At 41.9% G+C, this 22905-nt stretch overlaps 1 protein-coding gene across 2 annotated transcripts in view; it reads right to left on the bottom strand.

Moving 5' to 3' along the window:
• Positions 1–391: 391 nt before the first annotated feature.
• Positions 392–22905, bottom strand: part of LOC134541795 (long-chain fatty acid transport protein 4) — a 102111-nt gene continuing 79597 nt past the window's right edge. Inside the window, exons 3-12 of one of the 2 annotated variants that reach the window (XM_063385477.1) lie at positions 19267–19417; positions 17697–17934; positions 14720–14957; positions 13207–13408; positions 9392–9584; positions 8765–8908; positions 8521–8658; positions 6801–6958; positions 4357–4510; positions 392–2184 (exon numbers count right to left, since the gene is read on the bottom strand). In XM_063385477.1, coding sequence (XP_063241547.1) covers positions 2030–2184; positions 4357–4510; positions 6801–6958; positions 8521–8658; positions 8765–8908; positions 9392–9584; positions 13207–13408; positions 14720–14957; positions 17697–17934; positions 19267–19417 — 1771 coding nt within the window. In that variant the 3' untranslated portion in view covers positions 392–2029. Of the gene's footprint in view, positions 2185–4356; positions 4511–6800; positions 6959–8520; positions 8659–8764; positions 8909–9391; positions 9585–11656; positions 11859–13206; positions 13409–14719; positions 14958–17696; positions 17935–19266; positions 19418–22905 lie in introns of both variants that reach the window. The other variant, XM_063385476.1, reaches the window with a different exon arrangement.

Genomic DNA, 22905 nt, shown 5'->3' with positions numbered 1-22905 from the left:
GAGTGTTTCAAGTTTAATGTGCCTCGAAAAAGTCAAATCGATGGTTGTTCCAATCGATTGGATGAGAGATAGATGCGGCGCAAGCATACAATGAGCATAACGGGACACAGCGTAATGGGACAATGTGCATAACGGGACACTTTTTCATTTCATCGATTTATTAAACGTTGTCACGTCAAAAAATATCTTAAGACTAAATGTTACTGTGGCCATAACTTAGAACGTGAAGTTTCCAATTAATTCTATCACCAATAGACTTGTAATTTTCATCATACCCAGGCCTCTTTGTGACAGTAAGTTGTAGGAAATACCCTATCATATTTTGCAGAAATGGGGTTGTGTCCAGTGTACAGATGTATTTTTTTAAGCTTACAAAAATTTAAGATGTATATTTCACTATAAAATATTTATTAAAATATCACATGTACACATACAATTCATTTTACATTTAACACTTCATGTCTTACTATCGCACAGACCTTATCCATCAGATATATTTGCTAACAAGAACACACACATGTGCATTTTGCATTGTCAACTTTAAAGCTTACAAATGACATAATCACTGACTTAGGTACTACTTCTAGCCTGTAAAGCTGTTACATTTCTTACACTGGAGCATGTCCTGTATTCAAGGCTGCTTTGCATTCGTTACTTCCACCCTTTAAAAGTTTTCAAAGATGGAGATCATGACAGCGTAATGTCCACATACTGCCATAATACATACCATGTGCGTAAACATGTGCGTAACCAGGATGTTATTTCAAGAGAGATTTATTTTGGAACTATACACCAAACATTTATATCAGCACTTCATAGTTTTTTGAGCAAATTTATGAATATAGAACAAACAACATAAATTAAAAAAAAAAGTTTTTTAAGTGTATCTACACAGGCACAGCATGGAAAATACATATTGATATTTCCCCTAACTTCAATAAAAGAATATGCTTGCAATCGGGCTTTCGCTTAGTGGCAAGGAGTTCTCCCGCCTAATTTTCTCTCCCATTTCCTGAAGCTTCTTCCGTAAGCCCTTCCCACCCGTCACAGCCAATAACCTCTCCCCTCGACCCCACTCATCTCCCGTCCCGTCCTCACCATGAGTGAGTGCTTCCCTCTTTCTGTTCACCTACAATCCCTTTTGATCTTCCACCCATGCTCTTTCCTCCCACTGAACCCACCTCTGTACATGCTAGCTCCTGATTGTATCATATGGTGCCCAATCACATAGTCAACAGTATGATGGACAGCTTCAAACTTCACCACAGCACAGAATTTCAAGAAACAAATAGTTCAGAAACAATCCAATTGCTGTTTCTTACATGTACTTCTGTCGAAAACTTAAGTTTAAAAATTTGAATTTTGGTCATCTAATATAGATTATGTTTATCATATAAAGTAGACACTAACCCAAATCCAAGTATTAAAACCAGTGATGGGTCAAATCCCAATTTTCTTGAATCAAAACCTTGAAAGCAGAAAAATCAAAACACATTTAAATTCAAATCACAGAAGCATTTGAAATTCAAGTGTTCATACAATAAGAGAACGCATCACAACCAAAATGGTTTTAATAAAGTCTAATCAGTGTGGACCATAGTTTGTGGTTTAGATAGTTAACAAGGTAGGCAGTGGGTCAATAACATACATTTATGAACTGTAGACAGTTTGGCAAGACCAGAAGACAATATACTTTTAAGTCGTCTTCCACCCAGGCTGTCTTACTTCACTTTGTACACTTTTCAAGGAAACAAGTTTCAAACAAAAAACCATTCCCATCGACAAATTACTACATGTTGTGTGCACAGAGGAGTGTAAAGTTTGATCTGCTGCCGATTTACGTGCAATATTCCCACGAACCGCTGGTAATGTTCCGTAACTCCCTGGCAAGTCTTCCTCGAGACGGGAGAGTATTCACCTCGAAGCGAGGAACGGTTGGCAAGCCCGGAAGTGTGAACTCCGGAACGGAGCAGGCACGCGGGGGTAGCTGAGCGACGCCGCGAGAGACGCGGGCGGAAGCGTGACCCCCTCACAGCCGCAGCCTGCCGCTCTCTATGTCCCTGTACACGTCCTCGGAGAGGGGCTCGTACTGCCCCGCGGCACTCATGTAGTACAGCTTGTCCTTGATCACCGCGGGGTTGAAGCCTTCCTCCTGCAGGTCCTTCTTCTTCAGCTTGTACGTCCCTGCACGCCACGTTCCAGAGGTCAGGGTCAAGGCCATCACACGGTTCCTCACTGCACCGACAGCCTTCCGTTCCATATCACTACTTAGGAACGTTTGCAACTTCTACTGGGGGTCTTTTGAATATTACTTCAAATGTTCAGAGCATAGAATATATTATTTATGTTCTTCAATTAACATAGCATGTTTTTTTTTGGCTTTCCTAGTCAGGACTTTTCAAGAAAAAAATTAAAAATAATCCAGTAATATTATTTTTAAACCTATATTTTTCCTTTATTATTCTTCAAAACAGCATTTTTAAATTCCTACCAGATTATGAAATATTCGAATATCGCTGACCTAACCTATTCAACCTTTTACTCTTAAAATGTTTACGTTTACATGCAGAAAAAAAAATCTTATCAAGAATTTAACAATTAGTAATATCAAATAATATTTCCTGAAACTGTTTTCTGTCCTACAAATTAAAAATATATGTTTCAATGACTAATAATTTAAAGTGTTTTTGTGAGAATAAATTGTGCATTACTAAATAATGTTAAATGACTCCACTAAGGGTTTGCAAGTGCAGAATTCAAAAAATACCCAAACCTGTCCATCAGTATTTTAATAGGAGGCAAGTCTGTCTGCACACCACCAAGTGAGAGAGGGTGAATGAGTATATGTAAGTGGTGCGATAATGCCTAATGTGTAATTTGTACCTACGTGCCTACTGTAGTTAAAAACTTTGTTACTTACAACCCAGAGATTCCAAATGCAAGGGCGGATTCAGATTGATGGTCAGGGGAGGGCCAAATTAAAATTTTCTAATACAATTTTAGTGCATTTAGAATTGAAATAGTTAGGTATTACATTTTATTTGTGGTTCAAAAATGTCTTATTATTTACAGCATTGCAGTAGAATAATACTTTAGTAAGTTTGGTAAATTATGCTAAGGAATTAGGAGAAAATATGAAAATTATCCATGGCTCTGAAAAAAAAAAAAGGGGAGGGAAGCCCCCCTTCTCCACTGGATCTGCCAGTACAAATGATATAAAGTACGATTTGGGTTTTTTTTTGCCAGGTTTAAGAGTTAATTACACAGACTGGGTCCAAAATAAAAAAAACACAAAGTGAAAAGTATCTAACAAATGAAAAGACAATAGCACTTATTTTTACAAGCCCACCCAGTTGTTCTACGGAGCCTGCCTGGGGTAAAAAACTAAAGATAGGTCCTGCTTTTTATTTTAATTTATGAGTGCCGGTAATCAAAATTTGTAAACAACATTTTTCACTAAATGAACTGTACATGCATTTACATTTTTATACATTTTGCATATAGTTCATGTCATCTACACAAACTACTTTGACGGACAGTGCAAGTCAGTAGCCTGCCCGACTAATCGTTTTGTGGACCCAAACCATCAATGTGGTTTGCTTTTATCAAGATTGTTTCTTTAAAAAGGCCAAAATTGTTTGTAAATACTCCAAATAAGCAAATTTCACAGCATTCTTACACTATAAATGCTTAACTTGTGGGGCCCGGGTTAAAATGCAGTGACTTTCTTCCTCTCTCTGTCTGGGCCTGAAGTGGTTCATCTACTCCCCATTTAATTTTTTTCAAACGCCCCATTCACAATTCAGAGTGTCATAAGTTACAGTCATTATGACTGACTGAACTTACTAAGCAAAATGCATTCTGTAAGATATAAGATTTACTTTTATCATTCCTGGTTCATAAAGAATTGTTTAGTATAAATTAATCTTAAATATCTCTTTTTAAAGAACACAGTGGCAGACACAGCTTCCAATTTGGCGGAGCGCTGACGACGGAAGGGTTTGGTTAGTGTGGAATATGTAACACCCAGTTATAGAGAAGTTTAAAAAAAACTACTTTAAATAATTTTCTATATCTTCAAAGATCATTATCAAAACTAATGGTTTTAGCTGATTTTTTTAAAACTTAAGTTTAAAAAATTTACACACAGTAGGGTATCACTAGTAAAAAAGTAAACTAATACAGTTTTACATTAAAAAAATATTGATAGAACAGGAACAATTTGATCAGGGTACATTTTTTTATTTTTGTTATACCTCCTGTTATCTTTTCAGTTCTATGGATTATGTGTTGGGAAGGGGAGGGGGGATCCTAGGACCACCGCCGCGCCAGGCTCAGTGACGGAGAGTGTCTTACCCGTCATGTCGACCTTGTGCAGCGCCCGGAGGAAGAGAGGGCGGGCGTAGCCGGGGAGGGAGCGCTTCACGCCCTCCGCGAGGGACCTCAGGTCGAGGGAGTCGTTGTGGTCGAGGATGGCAGCCATGCCGGCCCGCCCCTCCAGGCCGCCCACCTGCAATCACCGGCCGGGAGTCACCTTGCGCGCTCCCCGGTCTGCGGGCCGCATTTACAGAGCCAGCCGTAACATGCTCAACACCATCACGACATTCCCCTTTGCAACACATTCATGTTCAATAAGTTTCCTTTGTTTGGTTCACAAAAATTATTTGCAATAATATTTTACCCTGTTACAAGGATTCATTGATATAAAGTCAAAATTTCTAAGTGCCTTCAGAAATGTTATGACAGTCTTTAAATGTAATTCCTCAGAAAGTACACCCAGTGAAGGGATTTCCCTCACCAAGGGTGTCACCAGGAGGGGGGGGGGGGCAGTTGTCCCCCCTAGAGCCCTAGAGATTAAAAAAAATGTAGCCAAATGCAAAAAAAATACATACTTTTCCAACAACTTCCCCCCCCCCCCCCCCCTTCTCTCCACGGGCCATCGGATGGCGACGCCCTTGTCCCTTGCACAAATTCAGGTATTTTTTCACTCAAATTTAATATAACTTGATTTTAAGCCCATTCCTTAGGTAACATCATTCAGGTTTGGTACATTATCAACTTGTCACTAGATTTATCTAAAAAAAAATTAACTGCAATTATTGAAGATTACTTGCAAATTTAATTTGTATTAATTTCTGTAATTCATCTATTTTATTTGCTACGTTGATAAGTTTTCATCTGTTTGTGATCTGATAGCGTTATGTAAGCAGCCCAGCCATATTCATAGCCTCATGCAGAGATTTGTGAAGATAGAATACTGATGTTTTCTTCGTTGTTTTAGAAGTTTAATATTATTGGAAACGTCTGGTATTCCGTTTTGAGTTATTTCTGCACAAAACACATTTTCATCGCTATTTTACATTTCCAGAACGTTTCAAGGAGCAACATTACCACTGAACTATCATCTTAGTCTGGTTAGATAGCAAAATTTCAAAATTTTAGCAATAATAGGAGGATTTTAGTTCCGTCGTCGTAGCCGGGAAGACAGTTCTGTGTGTGGCAAGGTCCCAATTCCCCTGGGATCCCACATAGGAGCCAAGAAGATTGGGGGGTTCTGTGGTTGGCAGCTCAAATAGTTAAGGCAGTTGACAGCTAGGAAGTCTGCCTTTTATCGGGGCAGAGAGAGGTTGTCTGCCGACTGGTATTGGAATTTCCGCTCTGGCCGACCTTCGTCATCTTGGCTCAGCTACAACTGAAGTGATGTTGTCGCTTCCCTGGCTCCTGCTCGCCTCGTCTCAACTCTGGTGAGATTGTTTCAGCTTAACATTTGCAGCTTGCCGAAGGCGCAGGTGTTGCAGATTTCTGTTTCTGAGCATCACTACATTTTTCGCAGCCATCTCTAGCCTCGATCATCTGTCGCAAACAGCAATGCCCCAGCAGTCCCTACGATCTCTAATCACTGAGTTGCCGGTGGTAATTCAACTCTGTTTGTGTTTTAAAGTGTGAATTTCTCAATTTATGGTGAATTTTATAATTTCATCAGTCCCCAGTTTCAAAGTTAGAACAGAATCTACCACTACTTAGGAGCTGGATTGCTATCTAATTATTACTTTTTGTTTCTATTTGTAATTTGAACAATATTTTGAAAAATCACTTTAATACTGGTAAAACCTTATTGTGTTAAATTTAATTTCTTTTTTGTAATTCCTTATCACTTTATCAGAAATGAATAATATTGTTCATTGAATTTTTTTCACTGCAATCCAACAGCAACTATTATTAGGTAGATTTCGAAGAAATACTGCCTATTGTAGCGGTTACTGTTTATATGTGTGTGTGTGTGTCTATCATATTTTTATGGACACGATAAGAGCCATAATTTGGCACAAATCAGTAAAAAATTATACATAAAATATGGTAATGAAAAATCTTGATCGGGTTCGTTAATGGGCATAATCCCAGGAAAGGGACAGAAATAGGGAAGGCATTTTTAAACATAGAAAAATCGCTATTACCTCCCACAGTTTGAAAAATTCACGTCTGTTTGAAGGTATTATTACTCGTAGGGGTAGCACCAAAAACCTACGTATATCTAAATATATATTTTTGATATGACCAACCATAACTGCAAGGTGTGGAAAAAACAAGGGTTAGAGGACAAAACAATTAATAACTTCCTTAGCAGGCACACCGTCGAATAGGTTCAAATTGTTAAGCCCAGATCAGGACGTTCGACCCGCACTATGTGGTAATATCCAAACAAATACATTTTCCTTGAACAATGTAAAACGTTGCTACGGTAGTCTTTACAAGCCATAATCTCTGTGATAGGGCTGCGGCGGAAAGGCAGAAACACACACCTGGACGCCGTAGACCACGGTGTCTCGGTACTCCACCAGGCCGCTCACGACTGCCTCCACCTCCGAGGTAGACACGTTCTCGCCCTTCCAGCGGAAGGTGTCGCCTGTCCGGTCCTTGAAGTACAGGTACCCCAGCTCGTCCGACACCAGGATGTCCCCTGCAGCACGTCACGACACACTGAGAGGGGGCAGACTACCGAGAGACTCCCTTCATCTTGCACAGTTCTGCACATATGCCTTTAAGCATGGGCACAGATCCCGGGGAAGCCAAGGGGGCCTGGGTCCCTCATGTAATCAAAAATCCCCCTATCTGAGGATGCCTGCTTGCACTTGCAAAATCCTAACTGCGAAATGAGAATGATAAACGTTATTCCGCGGGGCCCCCCTGGAAATCCTGCAGATCTTTGCTCGTGCCCTTAAAAACACTGGAAAACCACAAATGATTACGAAACTACACTGTTCTAGTAATAAAAAATGTGTATGATACCAACCTTATTTTTATAAGTCTAAGAGTAAAAAAAAATTTTAAAATTCCAATCACACAAACTACATGTATAATTTTTATTACGGTCTGTACTGGAAATAAAAAAAGCAAATAAAAATGGTTACAAATCATATTATGTACTTATATTACTTTCTCGGATGAGACAAATGGAAAGAAACAATTATTCCTTCATAAAGAATAGCTGCAGAGATACTGATATAGTAAATATATAAAAAAATTTTGGAGTCCCACATAATTCTTAAATGGTATAACTGTTCCTCTGAATAATATTTTATCATAACCTCTTAAAATGTGTAAAAATGCCTTCAAATGTATTTTACAGTTGCAGTTAAAATAAATTCAGTGAAACCACTTATTTTAATCGGAGAAAGACTGTAAAAATAATAAAATAAATATGTCAATTTTTAAAAGCCATAAAACAAATTTTTAGGTGTTTTGTGCTCTAACAGTCACATTTTCAAGAACAAATTTTTCATTTCATTTGGTATTAAAAAAAAAAGTTTGTATTTAAGATTTTAACATGTCACCAGATATTATACAAAACACTTTCAAATAAACAAAACAAATAATACATACAAATTATATGCAAACAAAAGAAGATGTTTTGTCACAGTTCTTCTTTTATTTTCAAGGCTGTCTAATGCAAGCAATATTCAACGAAGCTATTTATGTTGCAAAAAAATAAGTTTCTTTCCAACCTTGGAAACTCAGTCTGCTAATAAAAGAGGGTAAACAAGTGTGTATATCGCAGCAGAGAGGTTGCCCATGTCACAACTAGCTCAAGTAGCTAAATGCTGACTGCCAACTGCTAAATAGCCAACAGAGCAGCGACAGGAAGATTTGAGTGATCGCTAAGACATCAAGCCGCTTTCAAGGTCGCCCGCCAATGACAAAATTGCATTCATCAACCTGATGCGGTAGTTCACAAGACAAGCGAGAGTCATGGTCAGGCCCTAGGTCAGGAATGTGGAGATCCAAGCTCGGAGGGCTGACAAGACGTGGCGGACCAAGACGGAGCTGACCAAAACATGGCTGCACAATTTGGTCAGTAAGTTTTACTGAAGTTGCTACTGTAAGACACTAACATAGTAAGACTTGAACTGTAGGATGATGAACCTCTCTGATAGACAAAAACGACTTGCTATTGTTACCATTCAGGATACAAATAGACTTCAGACATTCAAATTCAAAGACTTTACAAAGTATGGCTGTCACCTGAAATAAATGCAGAGTCTCCTTTGTTGAAAACATCGTAAACTACTTTCTTCTGAGATTCCTTTTCATCCACGTAGCCTAGGAAAGCTCTTGATGGGTTGTTGGGCTGGATTTTACCAACAAACACTCCAGGTTCGCCTGCAAGTAAAATATATTTTGTTACAACAATAAAGAAAACATCTCAGTTGTGATAACATTTGAAGAAAACATAAATCATTATTAAATTAATATTTCTTTAACTTACCTGGCTTGCAGACAGTGCACAGGCCTTTCTCGTTTCTGATTGGTTCGCCCGAATCAGGGTCGACACGGATGATGGAAATAGGATAAACTGATGGAAAGATGCGAGAAATGAAGCCTATGGCACCAACTTTGTTGTCGACGTTTGCTGAAACATCAGGAACATTAACAACTAAATCTCGTAGCAAATTTTTTGTTGAAATGTACTTGGGCAGGGATAAGGAAGGATACTGGGCCATATTTTGGCACTATTCTGTGTCTTTGTCATGCATTTTAACTGCTTCATCCTCATCAAATTCACTTAAGGAACCCTTAGGTCTCTCATCATCACAGAAGTCAGATGCTGTTTACAGCTCTACTGCTACATGTCAGGGAAGTATGGTATTACCACTTACATATTTTGAATAAGAACAACCACTGAATACTTTAAAATTTTATGAAAATCACAATTACTCTCTTAGCAGGTCCTTGATGTTCATTAATAAAAAAAACTTAAAGAAAGTATCATTTTGACACTTTTTACTAAGAAATCTTTAGTAATCAATACATCGTAAAATTTTATATTGGTGAACGTGCTCCTTGTCACGACACACCGGACAGAGAGCCGCAGCTGGTACAACACAAGTCTTACTGATGTTGGCGTTGCCCTCCGTCGCCCCGTAGAACTCGCCCACACGCGGGATGTTGAATCGCTGCACGAACTTGGACCAGATCTCCGGGCGCAGGCCGTTGCCAAACACCATGCGCAGCCGGTGCTGGCGGTCCTCGGGGCGCGGCGGCACGGCCAGGATGTAGCGGCACATCTCGCCGATGTACTGGGCGACCTGCGACCCAGAGGGGCTCGCTGAGACCTTCGCTCGCCCCTTCCCGACCACGCGTTCCACTGCGTTCTACACAACTCTCCAAGCACGGGATCTTTGGATACTCTCACGTTGGCGCCCTCATGGCATTACTCTTAGCTTTAGCAGTCCATTAAATTATGTGCTAGGCTCGAAATGATATGAAAAAATAACAGTTGAAAATAAGATGGCATCTTACAATTACCACAACTTAGAAATAAATCATGAATATTTTCAGATGATGCTCATCATGAAATACAACAGGAAAACGTATATCCAAAAATTTTCATTGCAAATTTTACTTTACAAACTACAATTTTTTCAGATATATTCAAAAAAGTTGTCATATTATTACAAAGTTGTGTCTTAAACTCTTTCGTTCGAAACAAGCACACCACTAATGACACTTGTAATGTGCACTGTAAAGAGAGAGCAAATGTGCATTTAAATGCATACTGCAGTTTAAGGATGAGACATGCTATAGGTGCTAAGAAGCAGGAAAAACCACCACAATGCCATGCCAACTACTAAAAAGCCAAATTTAAACCACATGCTACATGCTTAATTTAAGCAAATGTTCTTATCGTAATGTTGTGTTATTTTCCTGAAGACACCAACTTTACAACAACAATGTCATTTGTGTGTGATACAAATATTGTTCAGACTAAACAGATGAACTTTGCTACTGATAGCTATGAATTCATTATTTCTTTTTATTTTACATTAGTAAAAAAAAACAAGTGAACCCTGTCATTAACCATCACCAGAGTTTTGGAGACTCTCGGCTGGGATTGCCGTTCAAGTACACACGGGAGGCCCTTTGTCTTTGTGCTGGGCACCGACCATCCATCTCGTGTTCGCGTCTTCGTTGTTTAGTTGGCGGCGTCTTCGAGGCCTGCACCCAGGAAATCATCGAGGGGCAACCCCCCTGCTGCCTATGCCACTAGCACTGGTGCCAACCACGCCAACTACTTGTCGCCCGTCACCCCTGTATTACACCTACACCCCTCCACCAAGGCAAGGACATTACTTAAATCAGACATCCTTTTAGTACCTATTAATAATTTATTAGTTAAGGAACTCAGGGATTCCTTACAAACAAAGCATGCAAACAAATAGTTGACAGTACCATATTTGGTATTGTTAGATTTTAATAGGTTCACACAAATATTAATTATCGAATAGTGTACAAGCAGTGGGTATGCACAATAATAACAAGTATTATATATATAGGTTTTTTTTGGTACAATTTAAGATTGCTTCTGTTATTACTACAAAAATGAGTACCGGTACTGTAAATACATAACTAAGAGTTGATCCAACATATCTTGGCACAGTTGTGACAAAACATTATTTAGCTTAAGACATTGAAATGGCAATATTTTTCCACAGTGTCCTACTTACTGTTAAGTAGGTATCTGGTGAGGATGGTATATTCATGAGTCTTTCTGGGTAATGGTACTGGTAGGCTAGATGCTTGAAACAGAAACTTGTAAAAATTATGACTTATGTAAAAACTTGTAAAAAATCAAAAACAGTTACTTAGCATCTTGTTAATATGTATGTATATACATTATAAGTTACATACTTAAAAATAATAATTGTTGTAATATAATTTAAGAAATGTTTCAAACTAAAACACAGTAAAAAGACGATGGTTGGAACCAGTCCCCCAAAGTTAAGAACAAATTTGCAAAATATCAGTGATGTCAGTTACTGTGAGAGAAGCCACGTCAGCTTTGGCTACTACTGTAGACATGTATGTCAGTGTGTGTCAATAGTAAAGTAAGTTAATTGAATATATATGTTATAATTTAAAAATTTTTCTATTTTTTTTTTAACTTCTCTCCCTTACTCCCAAAAAAACCAATCTTGTATGCACCTCTGGTCGGAGTGCAGTGTATGCAACGAAACAGGACATTTCAGCGACGACAAAAGCAACGAAGGGAACCCGAGGCCAACGCTGCTCCCAAACCACTCCCTCCACCAACAAAGACCCAGGCAGGAACAGGAAGTGGCCCCCCACACGCCCACCACCAATCAGCGGGCTCCAGTACCGTGCACTCGTATTTCTTGACGTCGAGCATGTACGCCGTGGCAGAGAACTTCCTGCGAATGACGACAGAGCTACCGAATATGAGCGCCTGCCCGATGCCCATGGCGCCGCCCGCCGTGTGGTAGAGCGGGAGCGGCACGTAGAACCGGTCCTTGCCGCGGAAGCTAAGCATGTGGCTGATGGCCGCCCCCACAAAGACATATCTGGAACGAACATGCACAAAACACAGTAAGTCAGACACGACTCTAAGCACACTCGCGTCTCCTGCAGTGAAGACGTGCGAACATCTGCCGAGGACAAACCACTGGAGGCTAAGAAAAATAAAACATAACACTAGCACAGTACATAGTACATTGCAATATTTCCACACAAGACTGGGTTTCTCATGAAGCATGGTTACTTCGCTACATTTATGGTCCGGAACCAGAAATATGTATTTATATTGTGATTATTTCTATGAACACTTCACAATTTTTTTTTTTTTATCGAGTTAGATAAGAGACTAATGATGAAATACTTGAAAACCAAATGCCAGATTGATATTTTTTTTATTACGAAAGCAAGAATCTATAATATAGGGTGAGGGAAAAAGAAATTATGTAATAATAAATTTTTAATACCTAATGTATCATGTTTGTTTTAACAAGAGAAACACAGTTTACCTGTTGGAATTAAATAACTACTGAAACATAAGTGGCGGTAAACAAGAAATATTTGTGTATAATAGAAATAGATTAATGATTTTAAAGACAGCCGAACATTGATCTAACTGTAAACCATGTGTATGTGTGAGTCATTCATTACAACTATATATCTGTGTACCTGATGTAAATTGTAATAAGAATGACATTTCATTTAAGTTTAAGAAATAAACAGGTATAAGAGAAATGAAAATATTTGTACACACAAAAGTGCTCTGAGTTCATTAAGTTGGTCAGTTGGAAAAATCACAATTACAGATTTGTAATATTTTCTCCTGTGTAAGAGTGCAGCTGAGTGTAGTATTGCAACTAAAGTACACAACACTGAGTCTGCCACACACAATGACAACTACAGTTCAAAATATTTGAGTGCCTGCTGGTGTCTCCTAAACAAAGGAAAGTCGGCACGTAAAGAGGGCTAGTAATTATTTAGGCCTACTGATAGAACAGCATTTTTAAACATTGCCTCTCTATGGGATTCAGTGCAAACAGTATGTCAGAGAGGGAGGTTTCAACCAAGGGAGTGGTGCAACAAAATGTTGAGCCTTCAACGTATATGTCTGTCAGAGGATTTAAAGTGTGAGAATAAGTATCCAAGGCGTCTCCATTCAGATCCTTGGCAAATCAAGAATAAAATTAGCTCTTTGCATACTTCCTTTAGGTCTACATTTAAAAAAATTCCAGTATGCCATAAGGCAGCGAAAGTCCAGGGTGTTGGTCAGCCTAGGAGCACTTCCAAACTAGCACTGGTAATCTTGTTTCGTGCACAGAAGTGCGATCAGGCAGCCACGAAGCGGCGAAGCCATGCTGCTCCCAGCCAGTCGCATGCACGTGCGGGCAGCACACCCACCGTGCACCGGTACCGGATGCAATCCGGGAAGTAGCCGGAGGCGGAGAACCTGCCCCGGATGACGACGGTGAGTCCGCTGACGAACGCCTGGCCCGAGCCCAGGATCCCGCCGGCCGAGTGGTACAAGGGCAGAGGCACGTACACCACGTCGCTGTGCCTCAGCCGCTGCATGTGGGTTATGCCGAGGGCCATAAAGCAACAGCTGCAACGAGAGTGGACACCGCCCTGCACGGCGAGTCCCCCGAAGCGCGTCGCACACGGCGCCTTTGACCACACTGCAGTTCTTATCGTCTACGCACTTCTACCGGCAGCCACTGTGGGAGGTCATGAAGGATGTGCATTTACAGTTTTGTAGTGAATGACTCTCCAACGGTTGAGAGCATATCAAGGATTCTTCAGGATGGAAAATTTCCTTCTCTGGTTCAGGACTGTCTATCAAAATAAAATGAAGTTGTCTTCCCCTTCTCCCTCCTTTTCATGTACTGCATGTTAAATGTTGTTATGAGTACACCCATGATTATTTTACAGATTCGTTGGGTAGCAAAGTAGACTTTGCTTCACGTTGAAGACTGGGCTGCAGTGCTCTTGACACGCCTTTGACGACCCTGATCCGGTCATAAACAAGAATGGTCGCCCAATCACGTGCACAGGAGTGCACACAGAATTTTTTTCATTTCGGTGAGAGAGGTAGAACCTCTCTGATTGCTGTTTGCTTTCAGATTCTTTCCTTTTGTAGGTGGGAATGATAAAAATATATTTTTTTATAATTTCAGGGAATTGGGGGGGGGGGGGGGGGAGGAAGATATAACCTAGCATGTGTACTGTGAAACCTGGACATAAATGTAATTGTGGCTCTAGTTATGAGCTGCATTGTGTAGTGACAAACGTTGTGAATTTTTGTGAATGTTTGTATTTAATAATTTAAACAGTAACAGCAAGTGCATAATAATAATAATAATAATTTTTTACACCTGCAATTGGGCATCCGCCCGGTGGCAAGGAGTTCCCACCCCCAACTACCCTCACTCCTCCCCCCTCTGAAGACTCCTTCGTAAGTCCCAGATCCAGTGTCCTCCCCTCAAGCTCGTTCCAATCTCGCCCCGTCCTCACAAGGAACACCTATCTTCCTCTCTCTGTCCGTCTCCATTCCCTCTGAATCTTCCATTCATGATCCCTCCTTCCTTGATACAGCCCTCTGTGCAACCTAGCTCCCAGCTTTCCCCAGCCTCCCTCCCCCACACACGAATTACCTTATTCATTCTCACCAGCCTTTCCACCTTCCTCCTTTCTTGCAGCGTGTCCCACCCCAGCTCCTTCATCATCACCGATGGTCTGTGTGTTTCCTCCATCCTGCCTTCGCCTTCCCTTCTCCTCCACATATTCGTCACCCATCTCGCTGCCTTGCGCTGCACCCTCTCCAACTCCTCAATTTCCTTCTGGTGATGCACGAAATGCGTGGACGAGGGAAGGCAACTAACGAGGCGTGTAGAGAAAGAAAGTGAGGAGTAGTTACCGGGCGTTGGTGATGACGGCGGCCTTGGGCAGCCCCGTGGTGCCCGACGTGTAGATGTACATGAGGCGGTCGTGGTAGCCGACCTTCTCGTCGACGACGGGCGGCGCCGCGGGCGCCTCGTGCAGCAGCGCGGCGAGGTCCTGCCCCAGGGAGCCCGCCTCGTCGGCGGGGCCGGGGCCGGCGCTCCAGCGGTACAGCGCCAGGCCGGCGGGCAGGCTCGGGGTCACGTCCTTCACGGCTGCACACGCACACACCCGGCACCCATCACTCCCCTGCTTTTGGATCGGTCACCCGAACACGTCTCTCCATGGGCGTCGCAAGGATATACTTCTTTTTTTTGGGGGGGGGGGGGGGTATTTAGTTGTTGAGGAATATCCATCCCCTGAAGAAAAGAAAAATAAAAAAGAAAAAAAGCGGGGGGTCCGGAGGTTCACCCCCGGGAAAAATTTGGGGTTTGAAGGTGCAAAAAGGTGGTTTTCAGGCATTTTTCTTTCCTAAATATTCTAATTTGGTTGCAATATATGATTTATTTTTTCTAAAAATATATTTTTCAGCGAACAAATTTGTAAAAAACACAGTTAACACATATCTGTATTCGGTATCGGACCTGATTTTGTTTTTACACGAAGATCGAATTAAAAAGTGCTCACATTACCACGATTGGACTAAATGCACCATGCGCAACATATGGGTTGTATCACAGAAGTCATATTTTTAATATAACTACGAAAAACTAAATATATTATTGGAGGGGACGAAATTGAAGACTTTTATTATGGGGGGGGGGGGACGTGTCCCCCCCGTCCCCCCGTCCCCCCGGTTGCGACGCCCATGCGGGTCTCTTCTGATGAGCTCACAGCCGATCCTGACAGCATCATCCTGCCTACTGACAAGGGAAGTGTCAAAGTCATACTTCACCGAACGACTATGACAGTAATTTCGTCAAGCTAGTAATGGCGTACGTCCAAAATACTTATCATGCTTTATTTATAAACCACCAGATACTAATTGCTAATCTCCACATGTAGAGATGGTGGGCGGCAATCCGCGACCTGGGGACTCCCCACAGGTCCGTGGTTTTGACATTCGGACTATTCGGAGCTTAAGCTTTTTATTTTATTTTTAAATGCCATGTGGCCTACAGCCTGCGTCAACGGCCATAGGTCAATTTTCCCTCTTTAACACATCTTAATCAAATATCTGCATTCAAATTAACACCCATGCCTTACACGGGACTCGAACCCAGTACCCCTCGAACTGTAAGCCGGTGTGCATCCGACTACGCTAAGGAGGTCGGCTATATTAAGCTCGAGTCACATTAAGCAGTAACGGTCAATTCTTGTTCAACGATAACGACGTGCCCCTAGAGTCAAATCGTCAAATCCTAACAATTCGTAGCTATAGATCTCAACCTCAAATTGCAGTGTGAATTTTTATTCCATTAGCGCTACCCGTCCTAGTTACGTTGTGCTGGATTGCCAGATGCACGCCATAGAGCGCAACAATTTCAGACACAACTTTGTAATGTAATGAAAAAGGTTATTCATATTCTGAGAAATTATAGTTCGTAAAGTAAAATTTGGAATGGGAATAGTGGAAATACGTTTTCCTGTTGTATTTCATCATGAGCGTAATCTGATAATAATTATTTTTTTTCTTTCGTTGGAAACGTAAATGATTGACGCCATATTGGTTTCAACAATCTGTTTATACCAATTAATTAGAATTTTTTTTAGCATACCACATACTTACATGGAATGCCTTGTTATTAATTAATAGTGACTGATACAAATAGTTTCTCCTGTGAAATAATAAATTATGTTTAACATTTAGCATTTTTCAGAATGACAACTATAATATTTTCAGTGGACACTATTTTGCGGTCTTATAAAAATAAATAAATAGTACGGTTGAAAAAAATATGAAAATTTATGATTAAACGATGGTATATAAGTTAAGTCTTACTGCACCGCACCGTGAGCTGGCTCGACCGCGGAGGCTAGTGCGAGGCGAGCTTCGCGAGAGGGAAACGTGGCGGACGCTGCCGTGAGTTTCCTCGCGGTAGGCTATCTCCATTTCCATCTCGCCTCTCACCCTTCAGGAGCGCACTCAAAATTTCATTTCACGGAAGGGGAAGGGGGGGGGATAGGACCACTTTTCCTGCCGTTTGCTTTCAAATTCTCTCCCAATTGTTGGTGGGAAATATAGATTTTTTTTTAATTAGGGACCTCCCTACCTACGTAAGCCAGCTATATTTCTTTGAAAGATTTGTGCAATGGAAGTGCATGACCTGATGTAAGCTTTTGGACATAGCCTACGCCATTGCTAAGCACATGTATGTCTGTAGAAGAAAACTACCAAAAAAAAAAACACAAATTAAGCAATTTTTTTTGCTTAATTTGTGTTTTTTTTTTTGTAGTTTTCTTCTACAGACATACATGTGCTTAGCAATGGCGTATGTCCAAAAGCTTACATCAAGACAGCTATATTGATTAAAATAAAGAAAAATAAAAAAGAGAATGTGATTAGTTTAATTCCTAGAGCGTTATATAGGTTCACAACAATTGACGAAAATTCATATATACGTAGGTAAGCAGAAACTAATTTGTTCTAACCATTATTTTTTCTTTAATCTTTCGGGATGTAAGTGGTTGATGACACGCAAGCGAGCAAACCTCCGCGAGATTTTTTCTTTTTTCCTAACCTAACTAAAACTAAGTGTATTTTGGAGGGGTCCAGGTTAGGGAGGGACCTAGGTGCGTCTCAGGCCGAAGCCTATACGCCTTAGTCAAGCTGGGATTAGCCATGCAGGAAGAGGGTCGCATGCATCGTGTGCTAGGAGGGGGATCGGCCAGCCATGGCAGCGATTGGCGCCATGACTAACTCCCCTCACTGACTATTCTAGACTATAACTAGAGATAGGTTGGGCCTCCGCGAGATGGAAGCACGAAGCGGCGGAGGGGAGGCGGGCAGGTACCTTCGGCGAGGTCGGCGCCGAAGATGAGGGCGCGCGCGTGCGCCACGGACACGGAGTGCAGCAGCGGGCGCAGCCGCAGGTTGTGGTTGATGAGCGGCACCACCACGCCCAGCTTGGACAGCCCCAGCCACAGGCACACGAACTCGGGCCGGCTCTCCAGCATCAGCGCCACCACGTCGCCCTTGCGGTAGCCCTGGCTCTTGAACACGTTGGCCGCCTTGTTGCTGTACTCCTCCACCTGCGGCGACCGCCCCCCACCGGCTCGAGTCTTAGCGACTTATCTCACCACTTCTGGAGTACAAATCAAAACAGTTTTACCGCTAGTCAATGGATACATTTTTAATATGGTTTAATAATTAATTTTTAATAATTTAATAATTTATAATAATTAATAAATTTTTAATTAAAAATAATTTAACTTGAAATTTTCAAGTTAGTATTTAACTATAGAGTAACAATTAACTGACAGTAGAACAACGCACTACCTACTAGTGTCATCGTCGATAAGTCTTATCGATCTTAAACGTTAGAGTTTTTTTTTAATGTATGTTGTTGTACAAGATGCGTTATTTAATTATATTTTAATTACTAACCAACATATTTTTATTAATTTTTTTACGTGCACACCCCCCCCCCCCCCCAATACATTTTTCAGACTCCCACTGGTTTCTTGTGCCCTTCCCAGAACGAAATCCTGGTTCCGCCCTGGTTATAATTAGTTTTAGCGACTTTCTTGAGACTTCTGATATTGAGCCTAGTGACTCGGATTTTCTTGGAGTTGGCAACACTGCCTGGGCCACGCCTAATTATTCACGCCGCAATCACAACAGCGCTTCGGCGCGATGCGACACCGAAATATCGCGTTATTGTAAACATGCCGTTTCCACCCGCGTAACAACCAAAAATAAACTATTTTATATATAATGTTTCTTGCTGTAACATACCAACCAACCTGCCAAACTTACGACAAGCATGAATTCTTGCGGTTTTATTATTTTATTTTTTTAATATGAACTGTTACGAACGCGAGAGACCAGACCGCGATGCCAGGTTCGGAGCTGGCTGGCGGCCACTGGCGTCACTTCCGTGTCGCGTGCCGTCCACTGACGTGAAGCATGCCACGCGTGCCTGGCGGGATTGCAAAGGTCATCGCTATCCCCTCCCCCTCCGCTCACCGCGCACCGTCACGCCTCGGGCTACCGTCACCTTGAGCGGCCTGGGAATTCCAGGCTTACAGAGGCCGCCGTATGGAGTGGCATGAATAAGCGTAGCCTTTCTCGATGTTTCGGGGGTCGCATCGACCCGGGATGCGACTCGTAAATAAGGCTCATTAGACTGCAACATGGTATGTCCGCGCCATCTGTTTCTTCCTTGTAATGGGTGACTGTCTGCGAGAGAGGACATAGCCTTATTTGCCCGAGCCACTAAAGATGCGTTGCCCCCACACTGAATGCCTGCGATTAGTGAACCAACAGTTAGCATGTGACCAACAAAACACAGGCGATGCTGCGGATGATATCTTCGTTGAAGCCACGTGCCTCTGGACTCGTGTGTTACACTAGGCACGCACCTGGCTGAAGGTCCACTCGGCGTCCTCGAAGATGAAGCACGCCTTGTTGGGGTGGCGCGCCACTCGCTGGCGGAAGATGTCGGCGATGGTGAGGTCCTTCTTCTCGTAGGAGCGCACCTGCCACAGCAGCGCCGCGTACTTGCTCAGCGCCCTGCGACACACCGCCTCAGGCTCAGCCCACAGCTGCGTCACGCTCGCGGGGTTAGGTTAGGTTAGATTAGATTAGGTTCGGTAACTTTACAAACTAACCACTGTCAGAAAAATCCTGAAGGACTGCCCATCCAAGGGGCAACAATTCAGACAAGCTTTCAAAAACACCACTGTCAGAAAAATCCTGATGGGCTGCGCTTCCAAGGGGCAACAATTCAGAAAACCTTTCAAAAACACTACTGTTAGAAAAATCCTGATGGGCTGCCCATCCAAGGGGCAAGTTTTCAGGATTATTTAAACTCTTAAAGGAGCGTGTTTTCAGAAATTGGATGGGCTGCACTTCCAGTCTCTGTACAAATAAACCACTGTCAGAAAAATCCTGAAGGGCTGCCCTTCCAATGGGCAACAATTCAGTCGCCCCACGTTCGCCTTGAACCCAGCCTGCCACCCGGCAACTGTACTCCCTACTCCAGCGCTCTACTGGCTGCAAGAGTTCGGCAGTGTTCGTCCACTGACGCTACTGCTCCTATCAGCTCACTGACACACCGTTCGACTTGGGTACCTGGCTGAACATCATGAGGTCCAAACCATAACGAGAACAAGTTGCATCACAAGATTGAAACTTCCCGCGTTAAACGACAATGCTGCTGGCTGCTTCACAGCAAAATCAATATTTCTCTCCGATAGATTAGTTTCACTTTGCTTATGCGTCAAATATATTCGTCTCCTTGGAGTTCTAATTAACATTATTATTGTTATTATTACAGACTTGAAGGAAAAGGTTAGGAAAAGGGATAAGGGTGTGGGTGTGCATAGGAACACTCATCGAAAGCTAAATACGAGCAGAAGCAAAGTTGGAAAAATAGAAACTGTTCAAAAGAAAGTTTTTAATATTCAATGCTCTGTTCCTTCAATTTCTACACGCTTATTTATAGGTGTACGTATTTGCGGGACAAACAACATGCATTGCAAAAAAAAAAAAAAAGTAATATTATAGTTTTCAGAACTACGCTTTTTTTATTTATAAGAAAAAAATAAACTTTTGTTTTTCAAATGTAAGCGATTATCATCATTACTATACATTCAAACACCACATTTGTTTCTCACTTCGTTGAGAACCATGTTCACCAACTTTCATATATCTGGGTTCAACGACTTAACAGCTATGTTGGCAGCACTGGCCTGACGTTGCATTCCCATCGTCGAGGCCTTGGCGGAGAACACGTCACAGGCCGTGGAATGTTCAGCGCACACGGTCGCAGAACGAGCGCTGTCGCAGTGTTTCCGCCAAACGAGAATTCTCGTACGTGGGCTATAACTACGACCGTGTGTACTAAGCTTGCGTTAATTTACTGTAAGAGAAACTTATCTTACATATCATATTTCCACCCACTCCCCTCACTCATTCAGTGACGTAGCCAGGGGGGAGGTCCCTTGCAGGATTTAAAAGAAAATAAACACAAGCAGAGAAAGAATGAGAAAATTAAAGCATCGAGGCTATCGAGGCAGAGGTGCCTAACTCGTGTCGTGAAGCGCGCCAGTGGCGAATACCTGAAGCTCGGGCCCTTGCAGAGTCAGGTACCTAAGTAACATCCAAGCGAAAAACTTTGCAGGTTAATCAAATGGAGAAATACTTTACCTTGCTTAAAGTCACGGCCTATGCCTCACAACACTTCTTCATGCAAGATAAGGGGTGTCACAAGGGGGAGGGGTTCAAAAACCCTGGGGCCCAGGCACTTGGGTACCCGATTTAATAAAAAAAATTTTTAGACTTAAGCCATTGCAGTTTTGCTCTGTGTGCCATGGAAAAAAAAATCAAGATCATATATTAAAAAATAAAAATTAAAACACAAACCCACATAAAACAAGCCTAAATCAGCTGATGTCAAACAGATAAAACCCAACAACGAGACTAAACAGGTATAGTGGACAAAACATACGACGTCAGCACAGATGAACTCATTCGAACTTAAATATCAGACAGCACAAGAATTCCGTGGAAGGAATTTGGTCATGAAAAAAAATAATAACAGCACAGACGAACACAGTGAGCTAACAACGTCGGAGCAGTTTCAACAATGATAGTAAATGCAGACAGACAATAAAACCCTGGACAACGCAGCAAATATATGAACACAACGATGAAGATAAACAAATATTATGGACAACACACCAGCAACATCGATGAACACAGTAAGTTTCCTATGAACTGGCATCTGTCCCCGTCATCAGGCAAAGTTTATAATTTTACAGGAAACTTTCCACAAAACATGTTTTCAACGGAGTCATCGGACAAGTAGGCAACATTCGTACCTGGTAAATCGTAAACGTAGTTATAGACATAAGCACCGCCAACATCCTGTAGAATGGCAGTGTCCATCTTTGTCAAACGTTTTATTTTAGAGTAATACCCACGCCAGTAATTCCGGAAGTGTCAATCAGCCTGGCAGTGCAGTGAGAACTGGCCACATCAATAACGTAATCTTAGGCACAATCGCATGAAATCTGCTATTGGCGGTACAATCGGATAAATCATTGACATGCTAAAAATATCTCAATTGAAATTTTTTTTACGCTTATCTAAAAATGTCTTTAACACTAATAACGATATGAAATTAATTCATAAATGATGTTGAGCCTGCAACCAACGTGGCGACTAACCTTAAAAAAAAAAAAAAAAAAAAACCCCTTGAAGAACATAAATTACTTTTTTAAAAATAGCCCTGTGCATCAGAGACAGTATGCTTACTTCACAGTTAAAAAACAATAATAACAATAATAACTAATGTATATATCTACCTGTGTCCAATAGGGTGTGCCTCGGGCCACTAAGATGCCACTAACATGTCTACGGATGACATGTGCACATCCAAGATTAGTACTTGGATGTGTGCTGGTGCGAGTTTTTCTAACAAAATGGTGGCCAGGTTGGCAACACTGTCAGGCAGCCAGGCTAGGACCTCTCGCGCCGCACCTCTCGGGGTTTGGCGCGCTTCCTGCGATCGAGCGCCGCGTTTAATACAATATGATAGGAAACATCCTGTGAGCCGCCATCAGCGGTTATTACTGCCAATCTGGCACCGCCGCCCTCCCCCCCCCCCTTCCCCGCCGTGTAGTCTCCCAGCCGCGAGTACACCCCTCGCCGTGCTAACCACGGACCTAACCTCACCGGCAGGTGCCAGAATTACAAGGATGTGATGACCACAGCAGCTGAGGTCCGCGCTAAAATTACACGGAGGCGGACATGGATCGCGTGAACGGATACGTCAATCACGTAAAATGGCGCGCACGCAAACACGGAAGCGTACGGATCAGCTGGGCACTCCTGTCTCCGTGCGACCAACAGAAGCCGAGTATTTGACCGCGGCGGAAGCCATGTTTGTTTACGTTTAAAATAAGTTAAAAATCGTTCAAGAACAAAAAACATTTATTCACGACTGTTCTGTCATTAATTGTAGTTTACTTTTATTGTAAATGTACCTAAATCCC

The sequence above is a fragment of the Bacillus rossius genome (genome assembly GCF_032445375.1).
Source record: "Bacillus rossius redtenbacheri isolate Brsri chromosome 4 unlocalized genomic scaffold, Brsri_v3 Brsri_v3_scf4_2, whole genome shotgun sequence".
Classification (NCBI taxonomy): Eukaryota; Metazoa; Arthropoda; class Insecta; order Phasmatodea; family Bacillidae; genus Bacillus; species Bacillus rossius.
Note: the sequence above shows the minus strand (reverse complement) of the source record. Positions and strands in the feature narration are given on the sequence as shown.